This window comes from Muscardinus avellanarius (genome assembly GCF_963383645.1).
Source record: "Muscardinus avellanarius genome assembly, chromosome: 12".
NCBI classification, from domain to species: domain Eukaryota; kingdom Metazoa; phylum Chordata; class Mammalia; order Rodentia; family Gliridae; genus Muscardinus; species Muscardinus avellanarius.
In genome coordinates this window covers 50,302,313-50,326,234 of record NC_137798.1, presented here as the reverse complement: position 1 = coordinate 50,326,234, position 23,922 = coordinate 50,302,313, and the positions used below count along the sequence as shown (strand labels likewise).

The 23,922-nt window shown below is 36.8% G+C and overlaps 1 protein-coding gene across 1 annotated transcript; it reads right to left on the bottom strand.

Moving 5' to 3' along the window:
• Positions 1-156: 156 nt before the first annotated feature.
• Positions 157-19,233, bottom strand: PRPF39 (pre-mRNA processing factor 39; the record flags this gene model as incomplete). The annotated part of the gene is made up of 13 exons (XM_080707754.1): positions 157-301; positions 481-601; positions 1,734-1,808; positions 3,693-3,877; positions 5,551-5,819; positions 6,149-6,275; positions 6,588-6,752; positions 8,887-8,994; positions 10,143-10,308; positions 14,171-14,338; positions 17,576-17,694; positions 18,344-18,469; positions 18,910-19,233. The coding sequence occupies 13 exons, from the start codon at positions 19,231-19,233 to the stop codon at positions 245-247; spliced, it is 2,010 nt and encodes a 669-aa protein (XP_080563880.1). The 3' UTR covers positions 157-244.
• Between the last annotated feature and the right edge of the window lie 4,689 nt (positions 19,234-23,922).

Below are 23,922 nucleotides of genomic sequence, written 5' to 3'. Positions count from 1 at the left end.
CCACTTATGCAAAAAATAAAAAAAATAGTTCTCCAATAAAAAGTAAATTTTATAAATGGTAGGAAATAGTATCTGTGGTAAGCTACTAATTGAGTTTTCCCTATTACTAAACAAATCATGTTACACAGAAACAGGGAAGACAAGTTATCAAATACAACAAGCTTATGCTATGTTTACATCCCTCATTAAAAAATAATAATTTCATACTTTTCACATACTCCATTCTGAAATTTCTATCTTCTCATCAGGTTGGTGGAGGAGGATAATACTGTCCATAATTCCAAGGATTCTGATAATTGTACTGAATGGAAAAAAAAAATGTTATCATACCAGAACTATGAGTTCCATATAAAAAAGTAAAATAACTATGGTTAATAAGCAATAGTATTATACATTCTGCAAAAAAGGCATTTAAAGAAAAAGTAATACTTGCTTCTGACAATATCTATGAATAAAGAATTATAATTAATATGAACTCACTTGATACCAGGCACTATAATTATATGCAGCTTGATTTGCCTGCAAATCACCATCAATCATCTGTGTGGAAGATGAAGTTGTATCTTCTGTGTGTGCTTTCTTTTCTTCTGGTTCTTCCGATCTATATAAGAAGTCAAAATGAAAACGAAATTTCAAATCTTCTAGAAATAAAAATTTCATGAGATGAATGTCAAGTGTATTCGTTTTATGCAAGTTTTCACAACCACTTTTGGGGGTATGCGGGACATCTGGCTGAAGCAAAATAGGCTAGAAGACACCTAGCAGCACAACTGTACAGCTGGACAAATTTCGGACAAGAGGCTAAAAAGCTAAACTTAACCTTTCTTTTCCAAAAAATATTTCAAAACAATCATCTGTCCAAAGAACTTTACCTAATATCTCTGCTTCATGGTTTGAACTCTGTTAGCTAGCATTCAGGTTTTCTGCCCAAATCATAGATCAAACTGCTCACTGCCCTCAAAGAACCTCAACAGTCTACCACCATAAAGAATACAATTGGATTCTCTAGCAAGATAGGCAAAGCCCTTTCCACTCTGGCCATCAAGAGACAACCTCACTTCTTGTTCTCTCTGAAAACCTTCCAGCTACATTGGATGACCTCCCACTGAAATACCACATACTCGTGTATCGCATGCCAACCATGGCAACAAAACTGCTTTGGATTTGAATGTGGCCTATAGGTGGTTTTGTCCTATCTGATGACTTCTTTTAAGCTTTCATATAAAAATCTATTTATTCATAAAAACCAAGGCAATGTGAATATGATATCCACATTTCTGTATAACATTACTTGAGTGACTGCTCAAGATTGAATGTACTTCACACCTAAACACTACTCCCAATTTCCTACACTGCCACCTGCCAAACCTTGCATTTGCAATTCTCTCTAAAGCTTTCCTTATATCATTCTCTCAACTTAGAAGGTCCCTAGCCTAGCTCTACACTCATCCTAATGGTTTTCCAACTCCCAGGATCTTCTCTAAGTTCAATGGAACTCTGAGTTGAGACCCTCAGGGAGTGAGCTACCAAACAATCCAGCAAAGGCTGGATTTCCTTTAGTCTTGTTTCCAAACTAAAGCTTGTCAATCACTGATCCATTGTATATAGTTCTTCAAATCACAAAAATAAATCTAAATTACCACTTTAAGATAACACTTAAAATATTCATTTTTAAAAGCAATGATGTATCTCTTTTTAAGCACCCCTTTCTGACTTAGCAAGGAATTACATACCCATTTTCTGCTTTCCTTTTTAAAGTATCCTGTTCTTTTAAGAGTGTTTGATGTTCATCATAAGCATTCAGAAGCCTAAAGAAGAAAAAAAATCCTCTGGAATATACAAAAACCAAACTCATTTCAAAGTGGCTAATTCTTTACACTATTGTTCTTAATTTCAATTACAACCATCTTAATCTGAAACTGAGACTCTACTTAAGTAAAATTGCAATGGCCTAAATGACATCTTTGAGTTGGACCTCCAATTTGTCTGCCTAAATGGTATGTCATTTACTGGGCATGGTGGCACAGACCTGTAATTCTAGTGCTTGAGAGGTTAAGACAGGATGATAGATTCAAAGCCAGCTTGAGCAATTTAGGAATAAAATAAATTTTGAAATGATTTATTTAGAAAAAAATAATAAAACAGGGCTGGAAGTGTAGCTCAAAGGTAGAGCAACCCTAAATTCGATACCAAATACAAGAAAGAAATGATGTCATTTAATTTTGTTGGTCCAAACTCCCAATGCCTTATACCACAAACTGCTTAATGCATATCCTGTACCTTTTATGACACAGCACAATCAAGATCACACCTCCAGGCTAAGGGTGTAGGTCAGTGGTGGAGAACTTGCCTAATATGTGCAAAGCCCTAGGTTCTGTACCCAGAACCAGAAAGAAAAAAAATCATACTTTCACTGCATCACAAAATCTTCTGGTCAAGCAGATGTTACTTTTATATGCACCTATTTGTTTATTTAACGGTACTGGGGATGGAACCCAGGGACACACTACCTCCAAGCTACACCTCCAGCTCTTTTTTTTTTTTTTTTTTTTTGAAACAGGGTCTCACTGAGTTGCAAAGGTCCTCACTAGTTAGCTAAGGCTATCCGGGAACTGCAATCCTCCAGTCTCAGCCTCCAGAATGCTGGGATTACAAACATGTGCCACTGGCCTATATGCACTTTAAACCTGCTTCCATCATGGTGTCCTCTCCTCAGCTTATGAGAATCCAGTAGTGGCTAACTGAGGCTCTGCCTCCTCCATGAAGCATTATTTGTCAATTCTGATCCCTAAATATTGCAGCCTTCTTAAAATTAGGTGTCTGCTACCTCAAACATGATTCCTCTGAGAATCATAACTACTAAGAATTACATCTCCTGTTTATTGCCTTCTCGAGTTCAAAAACAATACATTAAGTATACACCATATGAGCTAGTTAAAAACAGACTTGAAGCAGGTTCTGATCCCAACCTCCACAATGAAATAGACCTTGGAAAAAATTGCTTTTTTTGGTATCAAGGATTGGACCCAGAGGCATTCTACCTCTAGACTACACCCCCATGCCCTATTTTTATTTTGAAACAGTGACTTATTAAAATCGCTGAGGTTAATCTCAGTTCCTGAGATTGGCCTCAAACCTGCTGTGATCCTCCTGTTGCAGCCTACACTAGAAATTTATCAGTGCTCTTAAAGACTTTAGTAAATTAAATCTTGTCTTTTGCCCAAATTTAGAGCAAAATTTTCCATAGCCCTCAACTTTCAGCCTTTGTACAATGGTCAAAAGACAAAACCATTAAGCATGATCTGTGGAACCATACTACCTCTTCTCCAATCTCAGAGTCCAGACTAACCCCATCTATCTTTAGTGACCTATATACTAAATGTTTGTGTTTTATGATTTAATCCTTATTTCCCTTTCCATAAGACTGTTGTTTTCTACCTTCTCTCATTCACTAATGGGTTTGTAATTCTAAAATTAGGAAAATAGTTCTGAAGGGAAGACAAACCATATGTTCTCCTGTAGCATATAAAAATTACAAAACCGATTTTATCCCCACATATATCAGAGGAAAAAGTAACCAATGCAAACACAGTTAAGTTTAACAAAATATTAATAAGTATAAATATCAATCATCAAATTCCCAAAGAAATGCTCATTTTCCATTAAAATAGATAATATAATTAAGAACTTACTTATTAACATCTGAACCAAAATCTTCAAGAAATTCAACTTTTCTCTGAGAAAATGTAATTCTCATTTTAATAGGTAATGAACCATGTATAGCCTTCTCAAAACAATTGAGGATATTTTCTTCATTTTGTTTGAGGTCACCACTATATTCCATTTCAAGTAAATTGAGGTATAATTTCGTGTTCTCCTGTGTAAAAAACAGTATCAATTAATAATAGTCCTAAAATATTTTGGTTAAAGTAAGGGTATTTAAAATGACTTAATTTTTGTCTCAATTCCAAAATTTCAGTATTAAAATACATCAGCATATACTTAAAGGGGTTAAAAAAAACTCTTTAGCATATTGATAGTGGTATCATCCTATATCTTCCAAACTATACAAACTGTTAATGTCAATAAATTAAAGCTCTATGTCCGCCAGGCGTGGTGGCGCACGCTTGTAATCCCCGCGCTTGGGAGGCGGAAACAGGAGGATCGCACAGGTTTGAAGCCAGCCACACTGGCTTAAGAGACCCTGTTTCCAAATAAAAATAAAAAATAGGTCTGGGAGTGTAGCCTGGAGGTAGAAGGGCTTCCAGGAATCCCAGTACCACCAAAAAAAAAAAAAAAAAAAAAAGCTCTATGTCCTATCTTAATTTTGGTTAATTTTGGTTATGACTCTACTATGACAATTAGAAAATGAAACACAAGCCTGGTGTGGTGGCACACACCTGTAATCCCAGAATTTGAGAGACTAAGACAGAAAGATTGCAGGTTTGAGGCCAGCTTCAGCAACTTAGGGAGACTCTCTTTCAAAATCAAAAAGGGCAAGGAGTACAAATTCTACAATGCCCCTGGATTCAATCCGTAATACTAAGGAAAGAAAACACAGAAGAATGATGTCTAAATATAAATAGTTGTACTATGACCATAAACTAGTATTTTAAAACTGTAGGTAGAAATGATTTATTATAAAACTGTGGTCTGTGTTTTTATGGGGTTTTTTTGCCCCATTATGGCTTGAACAGAGGGCCTCGTGAATTCTTGGGAAGTGGTGTACCACTAAGCAACACACCCAGCCCTCTTCTGTCTTTTTTATTTTGAGACTGAGTCTCAATGAATTACCCAGCTGGCCTTGAACTTGTGATCCTCCTACCTCAGGCCTCTTGAGTTACAAGTGTGTGCCAAAACACAGGACTTCAACCTGAATCTTAAGCAGATATGGCTGAGGCCGGCCTCAGCAGCTACAAACATAAAAAATGAGAAGTTTCCAATACACTCACTGTTTTTTATCAACTGTTATAATGAGGAAAAAACTTTGGAAAAAGATCATCTCACTGCTGAATGTGGTACTGTTACCCTTGTTAATAGAATTCCAACCCCTCCATTCTACTTAATAATAAGTTTGTTGCAAATTTTCTAAAAGGAAAAAATTATCAAGATAGCAAATCCTTTTCAACCCAATAATCTTAATTTTTTTTTTTTTTTTTTTTGTGGGTCTGGAACCTAGGGGCATTGAACCTCCGAGCTACACCCCCTGCCCTATTTTTTATTCTTTATTTTCAAACAGTGTCTCACTAAGTTGCAGAGGGCCTCACTAAGTAGTAGCTGAGGCTGTCCACAAACCGAGATATCCCAGTATTAGCCTCCCAAATGCTGGGATTACAAATGTAAGCCACCATGCCGGTCTAATCTTAATTTTTAATGCATAATGATTTGGAAAAAAATTTCAAATGGCAACATCAGTTTAGAGGGACTGTTGTCCTCATTTAGTAATAAATCGTATTACATACAGATCAAATCTTTCATCATAGTTGCCGAAGTGAGAAACATGGCAATTGGTTTTCTTATAAATGATATTCTAAAAATAAAAATACATACTTTATCTCTTTCGATTGCTTCCAAAAGCACCTTTCTTGATTTTGGAAGATTTTTTTGAATTTTGAAGAGATGTCGGGCTAGTTTGATGGCATAAAATGATGATTCATTACTGGACTTGGCATTCTTAATAGCATCCTGAAGTAAATGCTCAGCTTCTTCCATATTTCCATGCCGTCGTTCTAAACTTACTCTTCTCAAACGAACCATTGCCAGTCCTAGAACACATTCTTCAAATGTTTTCAAGATATTTCTTGCTTCATTAATATTACCTAGAAATAGTAATTAAATGTTTATGCTCTCATTTAAACTTCTGTATTGAAAAACATTATATCCCCTTGGCTATATCTAGCTCTCTACCTATTTTGAAGGGGGAAAAAACATAAAGAGTCATGCCTATTTGTTATGTATTGTCTGACTGCTTTAGGGATACAATGGCAAAGTTGTTAGAAAAGGGATAACACATGGCCTACAAAGTCTAATTTGCCCTTTAAAGTTTGCCAAACTCTTCTTCACATACTGCCTGACACTCAATTCCTTTAATTTTATCCTGAAACAACTTAAAATCTCAAAAATATCAACTGAATTTCCTCTTTCTTACCCTGCTGTTCCTCAAAAGCTGCCCAAAGCATATGCACCATGGGTTTCTTTGGGAGATGAATAGTACAAGCTCTGCTGAAGACATGCCTCACTCCTTCAATGCTATGATTTTCCATGTACTTGGCATACTACATACAAAAAAAGGAAATACTGAATAATTTACCGTTGAACAAGCCATTAAATATGTGACAGAACGATAAAATTCTATTTTTAAACCCATTCAGCACCTTTATTGAACCACTAGACTAGTTTCTGTAAGGAAGGACGAAGAGAGGCAACGAGGTTGGCATATGCAGCAGTCAAATCTGGTTGCAAGCAGACCATCTCCTAATGCAACAGATATAGTTATATGAACAACATTCAACAGAAGTACAAAAAAGGTTAGTCACTAGATCAATGTTTATAATATATTCAAGATTAAGAGCATGTAATTTTCTTACCTTAATCCAAAACTCCTCATAAAGGGCGCATGATATGACACATCTTTCAAAGAGAACCACAACTCGTTCATGAGTTCCATTTTCAATTTCAAATTCTAAGTATTCTTTCCAGTTTTTTAGTTGGGCCTTTTCCAATGGTTTCACATGAAAATAAGGTCTTTTAATCTGCAACAAAATTATGACATGGCAATAAAAGTAAACCAATACTAACACCAAAATATTTGTAATTACAGTAATAATAAATATTTTTAAAATATAATCAATGAATCAAAAATTAATCACCATATATATTTTTTTATTTTAAATTAAAATCCCTTAATATTTTTTCTTTTTGCAGTACTGGGAAATTGAACCAAGAAGCATCTACCTCCAAGCTACATCCCCAATCAAAATTTGGGGGGGTGTGTGAAACTGGGGATTAAACCCAGGAATATTCTACCTATAACCTACAAACCTAGCCATTTTATTTTTTGTTTTGAAACAATCTCTCTCTCTAGATTGCTGAAGAGTCTCACTTGTTGCTGAGGCTGGTCTTGAACCTGTAATCCTCCTGTCTCAGCCTCCCAAATACTGAGATTACAGAGCATATGTCACCATGCCCAGCAATATATATATATATATATATATATTTTTTTTTTTTTTTTTTTTTGGCGATAATGGGGATGGAACCCAGGGGCATTCTATCTCCAGGCTACACCTTCAGCCCTGTTTTTTTATTCTCTTATTTTGAAACAGGGTCTGAGTTGCAGAGGGCCTAAGTAGCTGAGGCTGTCCTCAAACCTCAATCCTGTCTCAGCCTCCCAAAATGTTGGAATTATACCTTTATTTTTAAAACAGGATCTCACTAAATTGTTAAGGGCATTACTAAATTGCTAAGGCTGGCTTTCAACCTGCAATCTTCCTATCTCAGCTTCTAAAGTACTTGGATTACAGGTGTGCAACATCAAGCCCAGCTTTAAAATTTCCTTAAACTTTACCAATGGTTTTATAAATGGAATAGAATGCATTTTCCATTTATTCACTCATTTTTATGAAATAACATACTATTTATAGAAAATTAGAAAATTTTATTCTTTGTTGAATTTTTTGATGGTGTTTGTGGTTGGGTCTTTTTTTTTTTTTTTTCCCCAAGTACTCTGAGTTACACCCCAGCCCTATTTTTTACTCTTTATTTTATAACAGAGTCTCACTAAGTTACAAAGGGCTTTACAAGCCGCTGAGGCTGGCCATGAACCTGTGATCCTCCTGTCTCAGCCTCCCCAAGTACTAGTATTACAAGCATGTGGTGCCATGCCTGGCTGCTAAATATATTTTTGTTTTGTTTTTGGTGGTACTGGGGTTCCTGGAAGCCCTTCTACCTCTGGGCTACACTCCCAGACCTATTTTTATATTTTTATTTGAAAACAGGTACTCTTAAGCCAGCGTGGCTGGCTTCGAACCTGCACGATCCTCCTGTCTCCGCCTCCTAAGCACGGGGATTACAAGCGTGCACCACCACGCCCGGCTGGCTGCTAAATATTTTTAAACAAGTATACATACCACAGTTACAGAAAGCAGATCAGTAGTTTTCTGAGACCTAGTGACTGTATAGGGACTATTTGGGGGGAAATAAAATAGTTCTGTATCTTAATTACTGTGGTTATAATTAATATTTTTCTTTACAAATATATTTATGTATATTTGTCAAAACTCATTTTACGACCAGCCATGAAAGACCGTAAAATGTATGATTCCATTCAAAGAAAGACAAGGAAATCTATAGAAACAAAATAGCCATTAAGGGTAATTTAGGACTGAGAGTATTGTGGGTGAATATGTAGGTTGGAAGTGAAATAAAGGGCCTTCTTTTCAAGGTGATAAGAATTTTCCAAAATTGAGGTGATGATTGTACATATCTGTGAATACACTAAGAATTGTTGAGTTATATAATTTAAGTGGGTAAATTGTATGACATATAAATTATTTGATAAAGCATTTGGAAAAAAGAATTAAAACTCTGGGGAAAATGGACTTTATGTCTAAAATGGGTGCATTTTACTATACATACAGTAGAACCCTTATAAGGTTGATTTAAAAAACTTAATTATAGTAAAATTACTCATATTAAGCAAATATCTTAGTTAAAATCTGAATTCAATAATATTCTACAACTGAAAATAAAAATAAAATTGATATTAACAGTAAATGAATACACAACTTATTAGTCACCCAAAATAAAAAGTAACAGGATTGCTGTACACTGAAAAAATGTTATTCCTATGTTTATAATTTGAAGATTATTAGAAAACAAAACACTTACACCTTCTTCAAATGTCCACCTTTTACTAACTTCATGCTCATTATAATTAAACATTTCTTGATGATTTTCAATGATCCTATGTCTCATGTTTTCTATTTCGGTAATTAGCTTGTGGAGAAAAAGAGAAAAATCTTATAAATTATACACTGCACATCTTCAATAACACACATTTAAGTATTATCCAAAAATATGTTAGTTTTAGAACAGTGGTGGGCTTATAATTTAGCAATTTTTTTTTTTTTTTTTGGTGGTGGTGGTACTAGGTATTGAACTCAGGGGCACTCTATCACTGAGCTAAATCCCCAGCCCTATTTATTTTGAAATAAGTTCTCACTAAAATTACTGCAAACTGGCATAAACCTATAGTCCTTCCACTTCAGCTTCTCAAATAGAGATTATGAATTTGTAACAAAATTTACTAGCTACCTTCTTTCATATTTTTTACTTTTTGTTTGTTTGTTCATTTATTTATTTATTTATTTATTTGCAGTACTACGGATTGAACCCAGGAGCAATCTACCTTTGAGCTACACCTCCAGGCCTATTTTTGATTCTTTATTTTGAAAGAGGGTCTCACTGAGTCACAAAGGGCCTAAGTAGCTGAGACTGGCCATGAACCTGGGATCCTCATGTGTCAACCTCCCAAATCCTGGGATTATAAGCATGCGCCACCACACCCAGTCCCCCAGCCCTATTTTATCTTTTATTTTGAAACACAATCTCACTAATTACTGTGCACTGGCATCAAACCTACAAGCTTCGAAGAAAGTGAAGTCACAGACATGAGCCACCATGCATCTGACACTTTTTTGTTATAGTAGTGCTGGTGATTGAACACAGGGCGCATTCTACCTCTGAGCTATATCCAGATTAGCTCCCCCCCTTTTTGTTTTTGCAGTACTGGGGATTGAACCCAGAGATATTTTACCTCCAAACTGTACTCCCAGCCCTACTTTTTCTTCTTTATTTTTTGAAAAAGAGTAAGTTGCGGAGGACATCACTGAGTAGCTGAGGATGGCCGTGAATCTGTGGTCCTCCTATCTCAGACTCTCAAGTACTGAGATTACAGGCATGTGCCACCACACCTGGCTATTTTTTTTATTTTGAAACAGGGTCTAAGTTGCTGAGGGTGTCTTGTTACATTGCCGAGGCTGGCCACAAACCTGAGATCCTCCTGTCTCAGCCTCCCCAGTCCTGGGATTACAGGCAGCACCACCAGGCCTGTCTGAACAATACTCCTGAATGCATGTGGTTACCTTTGCTGGGTCAGTTATATCTTCCATTCCTGAGGGTAGATCATCACCCGGGGGACCGTCATCACCACTGTGTCCATTTACAGAAGCCAATTCCCTTCGCAGCTGAATAAACTGGTCACCAGTTAAAAGATCTCTAGGCAAGTTGTTCTGTACATGGTCTTTAAATCTAAAGGAAGAAATAAAAATGCAAGTGTGTGTGTGTGTGTGTGTGTGTGTGTGTGTGTGTGTGTGTGGTACTGAGGGTGGAACCCAGAGGCTTTCTACCTCCAGGCTATACTCCCAGATCTATTTTATATTTTATTTGAAAACAGGGTCTCACTTAAGTTGCTGAGAGCCTAAGAAGCTGAGGCTGGCTTCAAACCTGTGCTATCCTCCTGTCTGAGCCTCCCAAGCGCAGGGATTACAGTCCCACACTATTTTATGCACACATGCTACTTTATACACATACAAATTTTGGTTTGTTGTTTTTTTTTTTAGTACCAGACGATGAACCCAGAGGCCTTCTATCTCCAAGCTACACCCCATAGCCCTTTTTATTTATTTATTTAGAAGCGGGGAAATCATACATGCAACCCTCAGCTTCCCTAGTACTGGGTTACAGGCCTGTACCCATCATGTCCAGCTTCCTCTAACCTTTTTTTTTTTTTTTTTTTTTTTGTGTGTGTGTGTGGTACTGGGGGTGGAACCCAGAGGCATTTCTACCTCTGAGCTATACTCCCAGACCTATTTTATACTTTATTTGGAAACAGGGTCTAAGTTGCTGAGAGCTTCACTAAGTAGCCGAGGCTGGCTTCGAACCTGTGCGATCCTCCTGCCTCAATCTCCCAAGCATTGGGATTACAAGGGTGTACCACCACACCTGGCTTTACCTATACTTTAAACACAGAAGAATTAGTCTATGAAAAGGCATTCTCTTTGCCCTGTAAGGCTTTTCAGTGCTAATTCAGTTGCTTGACATGTAAACTTACCAAGCATTTTTATTTACCATGCCCTGTTGTTAATGCTTTTCAACATTTGTCTACCTAAGTCATTGCATCCTCGTTCTCTTTTCATCCAGTATACAAACCATAATCAAATCAACCATGGTTCCTCTTTCTAACCTGAATCTGCCTAACTTCTATTTCTACCACATTGATCCTCAGTACTTTACAAAAGCCTCAGTTAGTCTTCTATGTTTCACAGTAAAGAATTCAGAGCCAGGAGTGATGGTGCACACTTGTAATCCTAGTTGGGGGGTGAGGAAGGTAGGGCTGAAACAGGAGGATCCCGATTCAAGATCCCTCAGTACCACAAAAAAAAAAAAAAAAAAACTTAGAAAATCACTTACCTAAAAAGTATTGAGTAAATACATTATTTTGGTTTTGTCTTTTGCAGTACTGAGGATTGAACCCAGGGACATTCTACCTCTGAGCTACACCCTCAACCCTATTTTTTATTTTATTTTGAAACAGGGTCTCACTAAGTTTCAGAAGGCCTCACTAAGTAGCTGAAGCTGGACACGAACCTGCAATCCTCCTGTCACAGCCTACCAAGTGCTATAATCACCAGGCCCAGCTCTAAGTACATATTATTAATAAAAATTATAAAACAAGTACAGAAAATATGGCAGTAAAAAAAAAGCAAAGATACATTCCTCATACTTGTTCAGAAAGACTTGTTGGATCCTTATCAGAGGGATACTTTGCATACAGTAGAAAAATACAGAACATGCAAGTCATACAGAGAACAGTTATCATTAATAATGTGATATACCAGTAATAACAGAAAATAATGGTGGAAAATTTAAATGGAATGATTACATTGCAAATACAGATTATATCCTTCAACATTTTGGATATAAAGTGCTTGTGAGTCACAAAAATGTCTAGTAAATCATTTAGTTTTAAAAAACTAACAAGCCAGGTGCAGTGATTGTGGTCCTAATCCAGTTCTGTGACTGAGACAAGGGGGTAAGAAGTTTAAGACACAGAAAGACCCTATCTCAAAACACAAAATATTAAAAAATTAAAAATAGCCAGACGTGGTGGTGCACACTTATAATCCCCACGCTTAGGAGACTGAGACAGGAGGATCGCACAGGTTCGAAGCCAGCCTCAGCTACTTAGTGAGGCTCTCAGCAACTTAGTAAGACCCTGTTTCCAAATAAAATATAAAATAGGTCTTGGGAGTATAGCCCGGAGGTAGAAAGCCTCTGGGTTCCACCCCCAGTACCACCAAAAAATAAATAAATAAAAAACAAAAATAAACATCTACTAAGTGCCAGGCACTGTTAATTTAGCACTACAAATAAACTTATGACTGTTTTCTCATTTCTTCACTACTCTAATACTTTGGAAAAGATAGGATTCCCTTATAGATGAGTCTTCGAATCTATAAAATGGACAAAGAGAGCACGCATGGTGGGGCATGTTTATAATTCCTGTACTTGGGAGGCTGAGACAGAAGGTTTATAGCCAGCCTCGGCAACTTAGGGAGGTCTTCTGCAACTTAGTGAAACCTGTTTCCAAATTAAAAAAATAAAGTTGGGCTGGGGTGTAGTTTGGAGGTAGAATGTCCCTGGGTTACCCCCCTCCCCCACACACACACACATACACAAAAGACAAGAATTTTCTATTTAAAAACAGTATAAAAAAAAAAAAGGCCAGGAATGGTGGCGCATGTTTGTTAATCCCGTACTTGGAAGGCTGAGAGCAGAGGATCACAGGTTCACAGCCAGCACCATCTACTTAGTGAGGCCCTCCAAGTGAGACCTTGCTTCAAAATAAAGAATAAAAAATAGGGCTGGGGATATAGTTCAGAGGTAGAATGCCCTGGAATTCAATCTCCCATAACACACACACACACACACGCACATGCGCGTACACACACACACACACACACACACACACACACACACACAGTTTTTTAAAAAAAAAAGCTATGGCCAGGTGTGGTGGCTCATGCTTATCATTCCAGCATTTGGGAGGCTGAGACAGGAGGATCGCAGTTTGCAGACAGCCTCAGCTACTTAGTGAGGCACTTTGCAACTCAGTGAGACCCTGTTTCAAAATAAAGAATAAAAAATAGGGCTGGGGGTATAGCTCAGAGGTAAAATGTCTCTGGGTTCCATCCCCAGTACCACACAGACACACACAAAAAGCTGGGCATGGTGGCACACACTTGTAATCCCAGTACTTGGGAGGCTGTGAGACAGGAGAATCACAGCCTCAGCAAGTAAGATTCTCATCAACCTAGTGAGACCTGGTTTCAAAATAAAAATAGAGCTGGAGGTGTAGTGTGGATGTAAAATGGGTTCGATCCCCAATACCACCAAAAATTAAGTAAATGAAATAAAAAATATAAAAAACAGCCAGGCGTGGCGGCACACGCTTGTAATCCCCTCGCTTGGGAGGCGGAGACGGGAGGATCGCGCAGGTTCGAAGCCCCTCGCTGGCTTAAGAGACCCTGTTTCCAAATAAAAATATAAAATAGGTCTGGGAGTATAGCCCAGAGGTAGAAGGGTTCTATCCCCAGTACCACCAAAAAAAAAAAAAAAGTACACACACACACACACAGTGAGAAGCTGGGTATGGTGGAGTACATTTATAATCCCAGTACTCTGAATACTAAATCAGGAGGATTGCTGATTCAAAGTCAGCCTCAGCAACTTAGCAAGACTGTTTCTAAAAAAAAAAAAAAAAAAAAACATAAAATAGAATTGGGGGTATTGTCAGAGTTGTAGAAGGCCCCAGGGTTCCAACTGCAGAAAATAAACAAAATTAAAAATTAAAAATAAAATCAGGCTGATGGTATAGCTAAGAGGTAGAAAGCACCTGGGTTCAATCACCAGGACCAAAATAAATGAATGAATAAATACAGTAAAATTCCTAATCATTTCAAAAGGAATAAGGAAAAATGTACATACATGAACAAAAAAATTCTGCTTCCATCTAGTAAAATATTAAGCACTTCTAGAAATGTTTACACTCAGTTATTAGAAGTTAATCACATGAGAAATCAAGGATATTTCAGTAGATTTTGAAACCTACCTCTGAAAATGATGACTATACAGTTGAGTTGGAATACCAAGAATACGATCATATATAGCTGTAACTTCTCTCAGGTTTCCCTGTTCATTTTCCCAGTTTATATACATTTCCCATAGTCTGTCTGATCGAAAATCTGTTCCTGCAGCTAGAACAGCATGCTCAAAAGTTCTGGAAAATTAAATTACATGTAAGTTATCTTTCTAAGATAAAATTGTTGGTAAAATATTTCTAAATTTAGCACTAGCTGGGCATGGTGGCACATGCTTGTAAGCCCCGCGCTTGGGAGGTGGAGACAAGAGGATCACACAGGTTCGAAGCCAGCCTCGTTGGCTTAAGAGACCCTGTTTCCAAATAAAATACAAAATAGGTCTGGGAGTATAGCCCAGAGGTAGAAGGGTTCCATCCCCAGTACCACCAAAATAAATAAATAAATAAATAAATAAATAAATAAATAAATAAATTTCACACTAAATTGCTTCCTATGCCAGCAGGGATTAAGAAGTAGAAGGAAGCCGGGCGTGGGAGGATCACAGTGCTTCAGAGCCAGCCTCACTGGCTTAAGAGACCCTGTTTCCAAATAAAAAGTATAAAATAGGTCTGGGAGTGAGGCCCATCGGTAGAAGGGCTTCCAGGAACCCCAGTAGCACCAAAAAAAAAAAAAAAAGTAGAAGGAATAATTTAAAGATAAATATACCTTTTATGCAATTTTATCTTCTGATTACAATGTAAAGTATATGTACTACAAATAAGAGTGATAACAATTATTTGTTAAACTTGAAAAGTCTATTTTATAGACTCAATTGTGGCAGAAGAAAAACTAAAGCAAGAATTTACAGAGAAATTTCACCTCAATCTGCATGTGTTGGGAGGGGGTTAATGGGGACTGAATCGAGGGGCATTTTACTTCTGAACTACACTCAACTTATTTTATTCTTTTATTTTGAAACAGGGTCTCCTTGAGTTGCTAAGGGCCTAACTAAATTGCTTAGGCTGGATCTGCAATCCTCTTGTATCAGGTTCCTAAGTACTAGAATTAAAGGTGTGTGCCACTGCACTGAAATTTTTTTTTTTTTTCCCCCAGTACTGGGGATGGAACCTAGGGGCATTCTACCTCTGAGCTACACCCCTAGACCTGTTTTTTATTCTTTATTTTGAAACAGGGTCTCACTGAGTTGCAAAGGGCCTAAGTATCTGAGGCTAGCCACAAATCATGATCCTCCTGTCTCAGCCTCCCAAATGCTGGGATTACAAGCATGCACTACCACACCCAGCCACTGTACTGAATTTTAGTAACAGTTTCTATAGCTTCCTTGTGAAGTAACTAGAAATATACATATAACTGAAAACTCTCAAAAGCTCCTCCTGATTCCAAAGTTTTATGATTAAAAATTAATGCAAGAGCCAGATGTGGTGGTACATGTTTGTAATCCCAGTACTTGGGAGGCTGAGACATCAGGATCACAGGTTCGAGGACAGTCTCACCAACATAGCAAGACTTTCAGCAACCTAGTAAAACCCTGTTTCAAACAAAAAAAAATAATAATAATAGAGGGCTGGGTATGTGATGCAGAGGTAGAACTCCCTGGAGTTCAATCCCGAGGAATACAGACATGCACACACAGAATAAAATAGGGCTGGGAGTGTAGCTCAGAGGTAGAATGCCCCTGGGCTCCATCCCCAGTACCATAAAAAAACAAAATCAACAGCTGTATTTAAAAGATAAAAAATAGCTAGGCATGGTGGCACACACATGAAATTCCGGTACTTGGGAGGTTGAGACAGAAGGATCACAGGTTCGAGGACAGCCTCAGAAAGTAGTGAAACTCTCATCAACCTAGAGAGACCTTATTTCCAAATAAGAAATAAAATTGGGTTAGGGGTGTAATATTAAGGTAGAATGTCTCTGGATTCCATCCATAGTAAGACAAAAAAAAAAAACAGATTAAAAAATGGAAAAATAAGATATAAGTGAGCTAAAATTCTTATCTGTAATAACAGTGTCTACAACTAACAAAGAAAACAGTATTAAGCAACTCTTTCTGTTTTAGGGTTTTTTGTGGTATTGGGGATTGAACCCACAGGGCATTCTACCTCTAGGATATATCCACAGCTCTAATATATTTGTTATTTTTGAAATAGAGTCTCACTAGGCTGCTGAGGGCCTAGGTTACTGAGTGGGGCCTCAAACCTGCAATCATCCTGTCTCAGCCTCTCAAGTATAGTAGCACTCTTGTAAGCACAATGGAAAATACAAGAAGAAACAGCTAATAATGTTTAAAGGGAGCGAGAGGGACTGCTTTTTGTAATAAGCAGTTCAACAGTGGTAAAAGAGTTCAACTACATGAACATCCTTTTTTGAACACCAAAAAATAATAATAAATTAATAAACTCCTATAATCAATAAGAAAAAGACAATCTAATAGAAAAAGCAGCAAATGACATGAATAAGCAATTAAAAATGGCTCAGAGCAGGGCATGGCAGCACACACCTGTAATCACAGTTCTTTCCTCAGCATCAACAAAAAGGGCTTATGCAAGCATATAAAATAATAAATGAGGATAAGCAATCTAGACATATGTAAATTAAGAGATGACACAAAGAAAAAATGTGACATGGCTATGGAAAAATGTCTGATTTTGTACACTTTGAATTTTAAAACTTGTACTATTTTTGAGGAACATTTGATAAAATTCAGCTACATATTCCCTTTGACAGAAGTTCTACTTCTAGATCATTCAAGAAAAATATTAACTTATACAAAGATGTTCACTACAGCAGACAAATGAGTTGATCAAATAAAATACACTATTTTGGCACTACAAATTATTTTAATAAATGGGAGGAAGAGATCCCAAAATATTGTTAAGTAATATAACAAGCAAAAATAAATATTTAAAACACACACACAAAACAGGTATACTACATATTTTCTTTTTTAGTACTGATGATTGAACCCAAAGGCACTCTACCTCCAAGCTACAGCCCCAGCCTGATTTTATTTCCTATTTGGAAACAGGGTCTCACTAGGTTGCTGAAAACCTCTTGAGGTTGCCGAGGCTGGATGTGAACCTGCAATCCTCCTTTGTGTTAGCCTCCCAAGTACTGGGATTACAGGCATGTGCCACCATAACTGGCTTTAATACATACATCTGAAAGCACATACATTGAGGCAGTAACTATGAAGGACATGGAATTAGAGACTTAACTAGAGGGAGTATGGAATGGAAAATGGCTTTATTATCTGTATTTTTAAAAATAAGTTTATTACATATATCTTTTTAAAAAAAACAGTAGGAAAGAAATGTAATAAACTTCCAGTTTAGCACTCATTTAGAAGTTCTGTCCTCAACATCAGAATACTTAATTTATATTTTCAAATATATCTGAGTATTAGTTTCACATACCCTCTGATTGTACTGTTGGTCTCAGGGTCAATAGAGTCCAGTGTTTCTTTTAAGAAGTTTATATAATGTATCCAAAGGTCAACACTAAGAGGTATTGCCTGAAGCCCCCGCCGATACACCTAAGAAGAAAACAATAAACTGTACTTCAAATATTTAATTATTTCTTAACAGAGAGGCAACACTGTGTTATCCGGTGAACCTTAGAAATACTAATTACTGGAATTTTGTTTAAATAATCTACCATTACCATTTGGGTGGAGGTTGGATAGAACATGGCAATGTTCTGATCCCCACGTGCAGAGTCTTGATCTTCAAGCGCAGCAGTCCCTGCATTCTGACCGGGTTGTGTGGGCAGGCTTTGGGTTACAGACCATAGGGCACAGACCCATTAGAGCATCAATGACAGCGTCTGACCAAAAATGCAATAAGACGTAGCAAATGTGACTAGCAAACCAACTATATTGTTTGGAAAATGAGAAATAAATGTAAGTGAGAGAAAAGCCCTGCCCTACTTGTTAAGCTGCAGTGTAATACAGAGGCTTGCACTGCAAAGCTTGACAAACTGTAGAGGTTTAACGCACCTGCCAACAAAGAGAGAAAATATTAGCTACAAATGCCACAAGAGTGACAAATGCAAATAAAATACCCTATAAAAATTGATTGACCATAAATGGTAGGTACTGCCAGCCAAAAAAGAAAGTCATCATTTTTGTTATTAACTGGCTTACAGTACCTAGTGGAGATAACTTTATTCAGTGATGTACGCACCTCATCTGATTGCTTAATGTTGTCATGTCGCTTTTCAAGGTCTGCATACTTTTTCCAGTAACCATAGCAATACGGATAGTGTATAAAAAATTTGTCAAATGCTTTCCTGGCAGCCAGCAAGTGGTTCTGATGAAAATAAAACAAGGCATTTAAAAATCTTGGGAGTTTTTGTCAAAAAATAAAAAAGAAACTGTCAAATAACAACGTAACATGCATGGGCTGGGGGAGGATGGGAATCAAACCCAAGGCCTTCTGCATGTTATACAAACACATATATCACTGAACTTCACACCCAGTCTCATAAAGCAACTTTTCATTTCAGTAACTTTACATACACACACACAAACACACACACCAACCGTTAAACAACATTAGGTTTCAATTGTACTAACTCTCCCCAATATACAAATACTATAAATTATTTTCAAAACTAAAATTATATGTACCTAATGTTACTCAATTAAATCTGAAAATATTTTTAAAGCTCTTTAAATTTCAAACCAATAAAGCCTAAAGTGATAATATTTAATTAATATCTCTCTGATAGCATGTAAATAGTTACTAACCTCCTGTTCTACATACTGAAGCAAATACACCCAGCCTGTAAAATCCTGAGGATTGTTTTCTACAGTTTTCCAAAATTTCTCATATTCTGGAGGAAAATTTGTTTCAGTCTCTGTTGCTATCACTGGAAGGTCCATAGAATTTGTAATTTCATTTTCTTCTGTAGATGCATTCACATTAGGAGAGCCATCAGGTGACTGTTCCATTTCTGTAACATTCATAATCTCAGTACTGAAATCAGTAGAATGTCCTCCTACTATCTCTGAACTGTTGACTGTGCTGCCATTATTAGAATTTCTGTGTTCATCCATGTGAGAATTTTGCATAGTTGTTTATTTTGTATTCAGTAAATCACCTGTGGAAACACAAAAAAAGAAAAACATTTTCCAAATGTTAGTAAAATTATTTGGCATCAACAGCACAATTCTGGGGAGAGGGTACTGGGGGTTGAACCCAAGAGCTTTCCAACTCAAGGGATAAACTCATAGCAGCCAGCCATTTTATTTTATTTTTATTTATTTATTTTTTTTTTTTTTGGTGGTACTGGGGATGAAACACAGAGGCCTTCTACCTCCGGGCTACAATCCCAGACCTATTTTTATATTTTTATTTGGAAACAGGGTATCACTAAGTTGCTGAGAGCCTCACTAAGTAGCTGAGGCTGGCTTCAAACCTGCACGATCCTCCTGTCTTAGCCTCCTAAGTACTGGGATTACAAGCATAAACCACAACATCTAGCAATTTTTTATTTTTAAACAGGGTATTGCTAAGTTGCTGAGGCTGGCTTTAAACCTGGGATCCTTCTGTCTCAGCCTTTCAAGTACTAGGATTATTGATGTGCACCACCACGCCTAGCTTATAAAGAGTGCATGAGTGTGTTACTGAGGATTGAATCCAAGGGCTTTCTACCTCCAAGCTACACTCCCAGCCCTATTTTATTTTTATTTTGAAACAGGCTCTCACTAGGTTGATGAGAGTCTCACTACTTGTTGAGGTTGTCCTCAAACTTGAGATTTTTCTTGTCTCATCTTCCCAAGTACTAGGATTACAGGCATGCGCCACCACACCCAGCTCTCAACAACACCTTTTAAAAAGCCCTGATTAACCACAATATAAAAGTCCTGCTTAGCTAGCAATTTTCAAATTAATATACCTAGGAAAATACCAAAAAAGTCTCAATTTATTTCATTCTTTTCCTCTTCTTAAAAAAAAAAAAATTTAAAGACTAATTTTCAAATCCAAATTAGTAATTGGTTTGTGAATTTAATTTTTACAGATCAGTTTAAAGAAAAAAAGATTGTTGTTTAATACATTCTGAGTCATTTACTACCTACCCTATTCTAATTGCATACTTCAGTGGGATGTTGGGGTTTCTTCTGGACTCAGCAAATTTACCACACCCCAGCATCTAGAAAGACTATTAATTACTCCACACCCTACAATTATAGTGTTGTAAAAAGAATTTAAAATATCAGCCTTACCCTCAGGGAAATCATTTTGATGATTACTTCAGAAATCAGAGCCAAAAGAAGAACATACTAAAGTTATACCTTAAGTTATCCCAAGTCAATCACTAGTACTAGTTTATTCTTAAAAAACAACCAATAACTTCCAACTAGCAAGATAAAACTATAAAGGGAACAGAATAACATCAAGAGTATGGTGCTAACATTATAGAGAAATCAACCAATGGAATACTGAACCCAGATATAAACCCTCTTGAAAATAGTAAAAAAGTTTCTGACGAGCCAGGTGTGGTTGTGCACATTTGTAATCCTAGTACTTGGGAGGCTGAGACAGAAGGATCGCAAGTTCACATCCAGCCACAGCTACTTAGTGAGGCCTCCGCAACTTCGACTCCATTTCAAAATAAAGAATAAAAACAAAGCTGGGGGTGTAGTTCAAAGGTAGAATGTCCTTGGGTTCCATCCCTAGTTCCAAAAAAAATTTTTTTTAAAGTTTCTGACAAGATTTCAAGAATACTCAAGGAGAAAAGTGCATTCTCTTCAAAAAATGGTGCTGGGAAAACTGAATAGTCACGTGCAAAAGAATGACATTAGACCCTTATTTTTCATATTATATATGAAAGTTCATTCACAGTGGATTAAAAACCCAAATGTAAAACTAAAACTTTAATTCTAGAAGAAAGCATGGGGAAACATCTTAATGGCATTGGGCTTAACAAGACTTCTTGACTAAGACACTGAAAGCACAAACAAGAAAACCAGTAACAGACAAAACGGACTATAAACTTAAAAAATTTGTGTATGAAAGGACACTATCAACAAAGTAAAAGGGCAAAATATGGGAGAAAATATTTTCGTATCATATATCTAATGAGAAGTTAGTGACCTAAATTCGTAACAATACAAATAAACAAATACCCTGATTTAAAAAGGGCAAAAAACATTTCCCCAAAGATGGTATACAGAGGGCCAACAAGTTCATGGAGAAGATGCAAAATGTCACTAATCACGAGGGAAATGCAAATTAATCCACAATGAGATTTCATCTCATACCCATTAAGATGGCTAATACAAAAAAAAAAAAGGAATATTACAAAAAAAAGAATCAATATTTGTGTGGGCAGGGAGAATGTTGAACTCTGCACACTACTGTTAAGAATGTAAAATGGTGCAACCACTTCAGAACACAGTATGGCAGTTCCTCAAAAAATTATTTAAAAAAACTACCATATGACCCAGCAAATCCTGCTTCTGGGTATACACCTGGAAAATTGAAAACAGGGTCTCAAAGAAACATTTATACACCCAATTTTGCAGCACTAGTCACTACAGCCAGGACATAGAAGCAACCCTAATGTCCAATAGATAAATGTTTTAAAATTTTCTCTCTCCCTCCCACCCACATATACACTCACACACACTTGAGTATTATTCAGTCTTAAGAAAGAAAGCCTGCTGGGCGTGGTGGCACACACTTGTAATCCCAGCATTTGAGAGGCTGAGACAGGAGGATCACTGTTCGCAGATAGCCTCAGCTACTTAGTGAGGCCCTCTGCAACTCAATGAGACTCTGTTTCAAAAATAAAGAATAAAAATAGGGCTGGGGGTATAGCTCGGAGGTAGAATAAAAAATAAAAAGAAAACCTATCGTACGCTATAAGATGGACGATCCCTGAGGACACTATGCTAAGTAAAATGACTGTCACAAAAGACAAATATTATGCCACTCAAAAGAGAATCATAAAATAGTAAATTCACAGACACAGAAAATAGATTGGTTACCAAAGACTGGAGTTCTTGAGATATGTTTCAGCACCCTAAAAATATACTTGATAGTAAAATTATATACTTAATAAGAGTAAACATAGCCAAGTGTGGTGGCTCATGCCTGTAATCCCAGTACACAGGAGGCTGAGACAGAAGGATCACAGCTTAGAGGCCAGCCTCAGCAATTTAGCATGGCCTTCTGCAACTTAAGTGTGACCCTATTTCAAAATAAAAAACAGCTGGCCATGATGGCATTTGCCTGCAATCCAGGTACTTGGGTGACTGAGATAGGAGGGTTGCAGGTTCGCAGCCAGCCTCAGCTAGTGAGGCCCTTTGCAACTTAAGTGAGACCCTGTTTCAATATAAAGAATAAAAAATTGGGATGGGGGTGTAGCTCTGAGGTAGAATGCCCCTGGGTTCCATCACCAGTACTGCAATAAAATAAAACAATAAAATAAAAAATAAAATAGGGCTATGGATGTACCTCTGAGCTAGAATACCCCTGATTTCAACCTCCAATTCCAAAAAAAGTAGCCATGATAATTTTGAAGTCTAATAAACTTTTTGTTCTTTTTCCTGATTTCAGAGAAAAATAAACTTTGTTATGCATGTTTTACCAAAATAAAAAAGACATTTTAAATTATAAACAAATTAAGAAATGCTAATCCAAAATTTTAGAAACTCGAATTTTCAGGCCTTTCATATGTTAAATATTTCAACGAGCAGATTATGTGCCTGAAGCTATTGTGGTATTTTGAGTTCCTATGTAATAAACTGCAACCTAACTTAGTAAATAAACAAGTGGAAATCTAACTTATGAATCTAATTTTTGTAACAGGGAGCTGAGTTGCAGCAAAACCTAAACAGCAGAGCTTCTGCCAATCACAGGTAGTCAAATGATCAGGCTATATCCAACTAAAGCAACCCCTTAACTATATAACCAATCAAGCTATTTTTGTCCTTCTGTGTTCTGTCTATAAATACTCATTACCCACTGGTGCAGATGAGAGGCTGTGAACTTCTGAGTGCTACCCAATTCATGGATTGTTCTTTACTCAAAAAAAAAAAAAAAAAAAAAACTGTTAAGAAGCTGGGTGTGGTGGAGCACGTGTAAACCCAACATTTGTGAAGCTGAGGCAGGAAGATCACAGGTTGGAGGCCAGCCCTTGGCAACTTAGCAAGGTCCTGTTCCAAAATAAAAATAAATAAATAAATAAATAAATAAATAAATAAGGCTAGGGGTTTAGCTCAAAGGCAGAATGCACCTGGATTCAGCCCCCAATACCAAAAATAGAAAGGAAAAAAAAAACAATATGCCACACAAACTTATCAATTCCATTTTTTCTTTTTGAAGACTTTCTTTCTGAAACCATCTTAGGTTCCGTAATAATTGTATCGGTTCATCTTTTCTAGGTTTATCTACTCATTATGACCCAAATAATCCCTTTTACATATTTTCTAGGGTTGAATTCCATATGTAAAAATCAAAAATCTTTTTCTTTCTACTGTCACATATTAATTATACAGAAGGATGCATTTTATTGTGGCATATTCATACATATCTAAAAACACAATTTGATAAATTTCATTCCCAATACCCCCCATCCTCTTCCTTAACTCTAATGGTCTCCCCTCTTTCACTGTATCACTATTTTTATCATGTTTTATCCTCTTGCTCCATATTTAGCACAACTTAGCAAGACCATTTTTCAAAATAAAAAAAGGGCTGGGGGTGTAGCTCAGAAGTAGGCCTCTGGATTCCATTCCCAGTGCAATAACAAA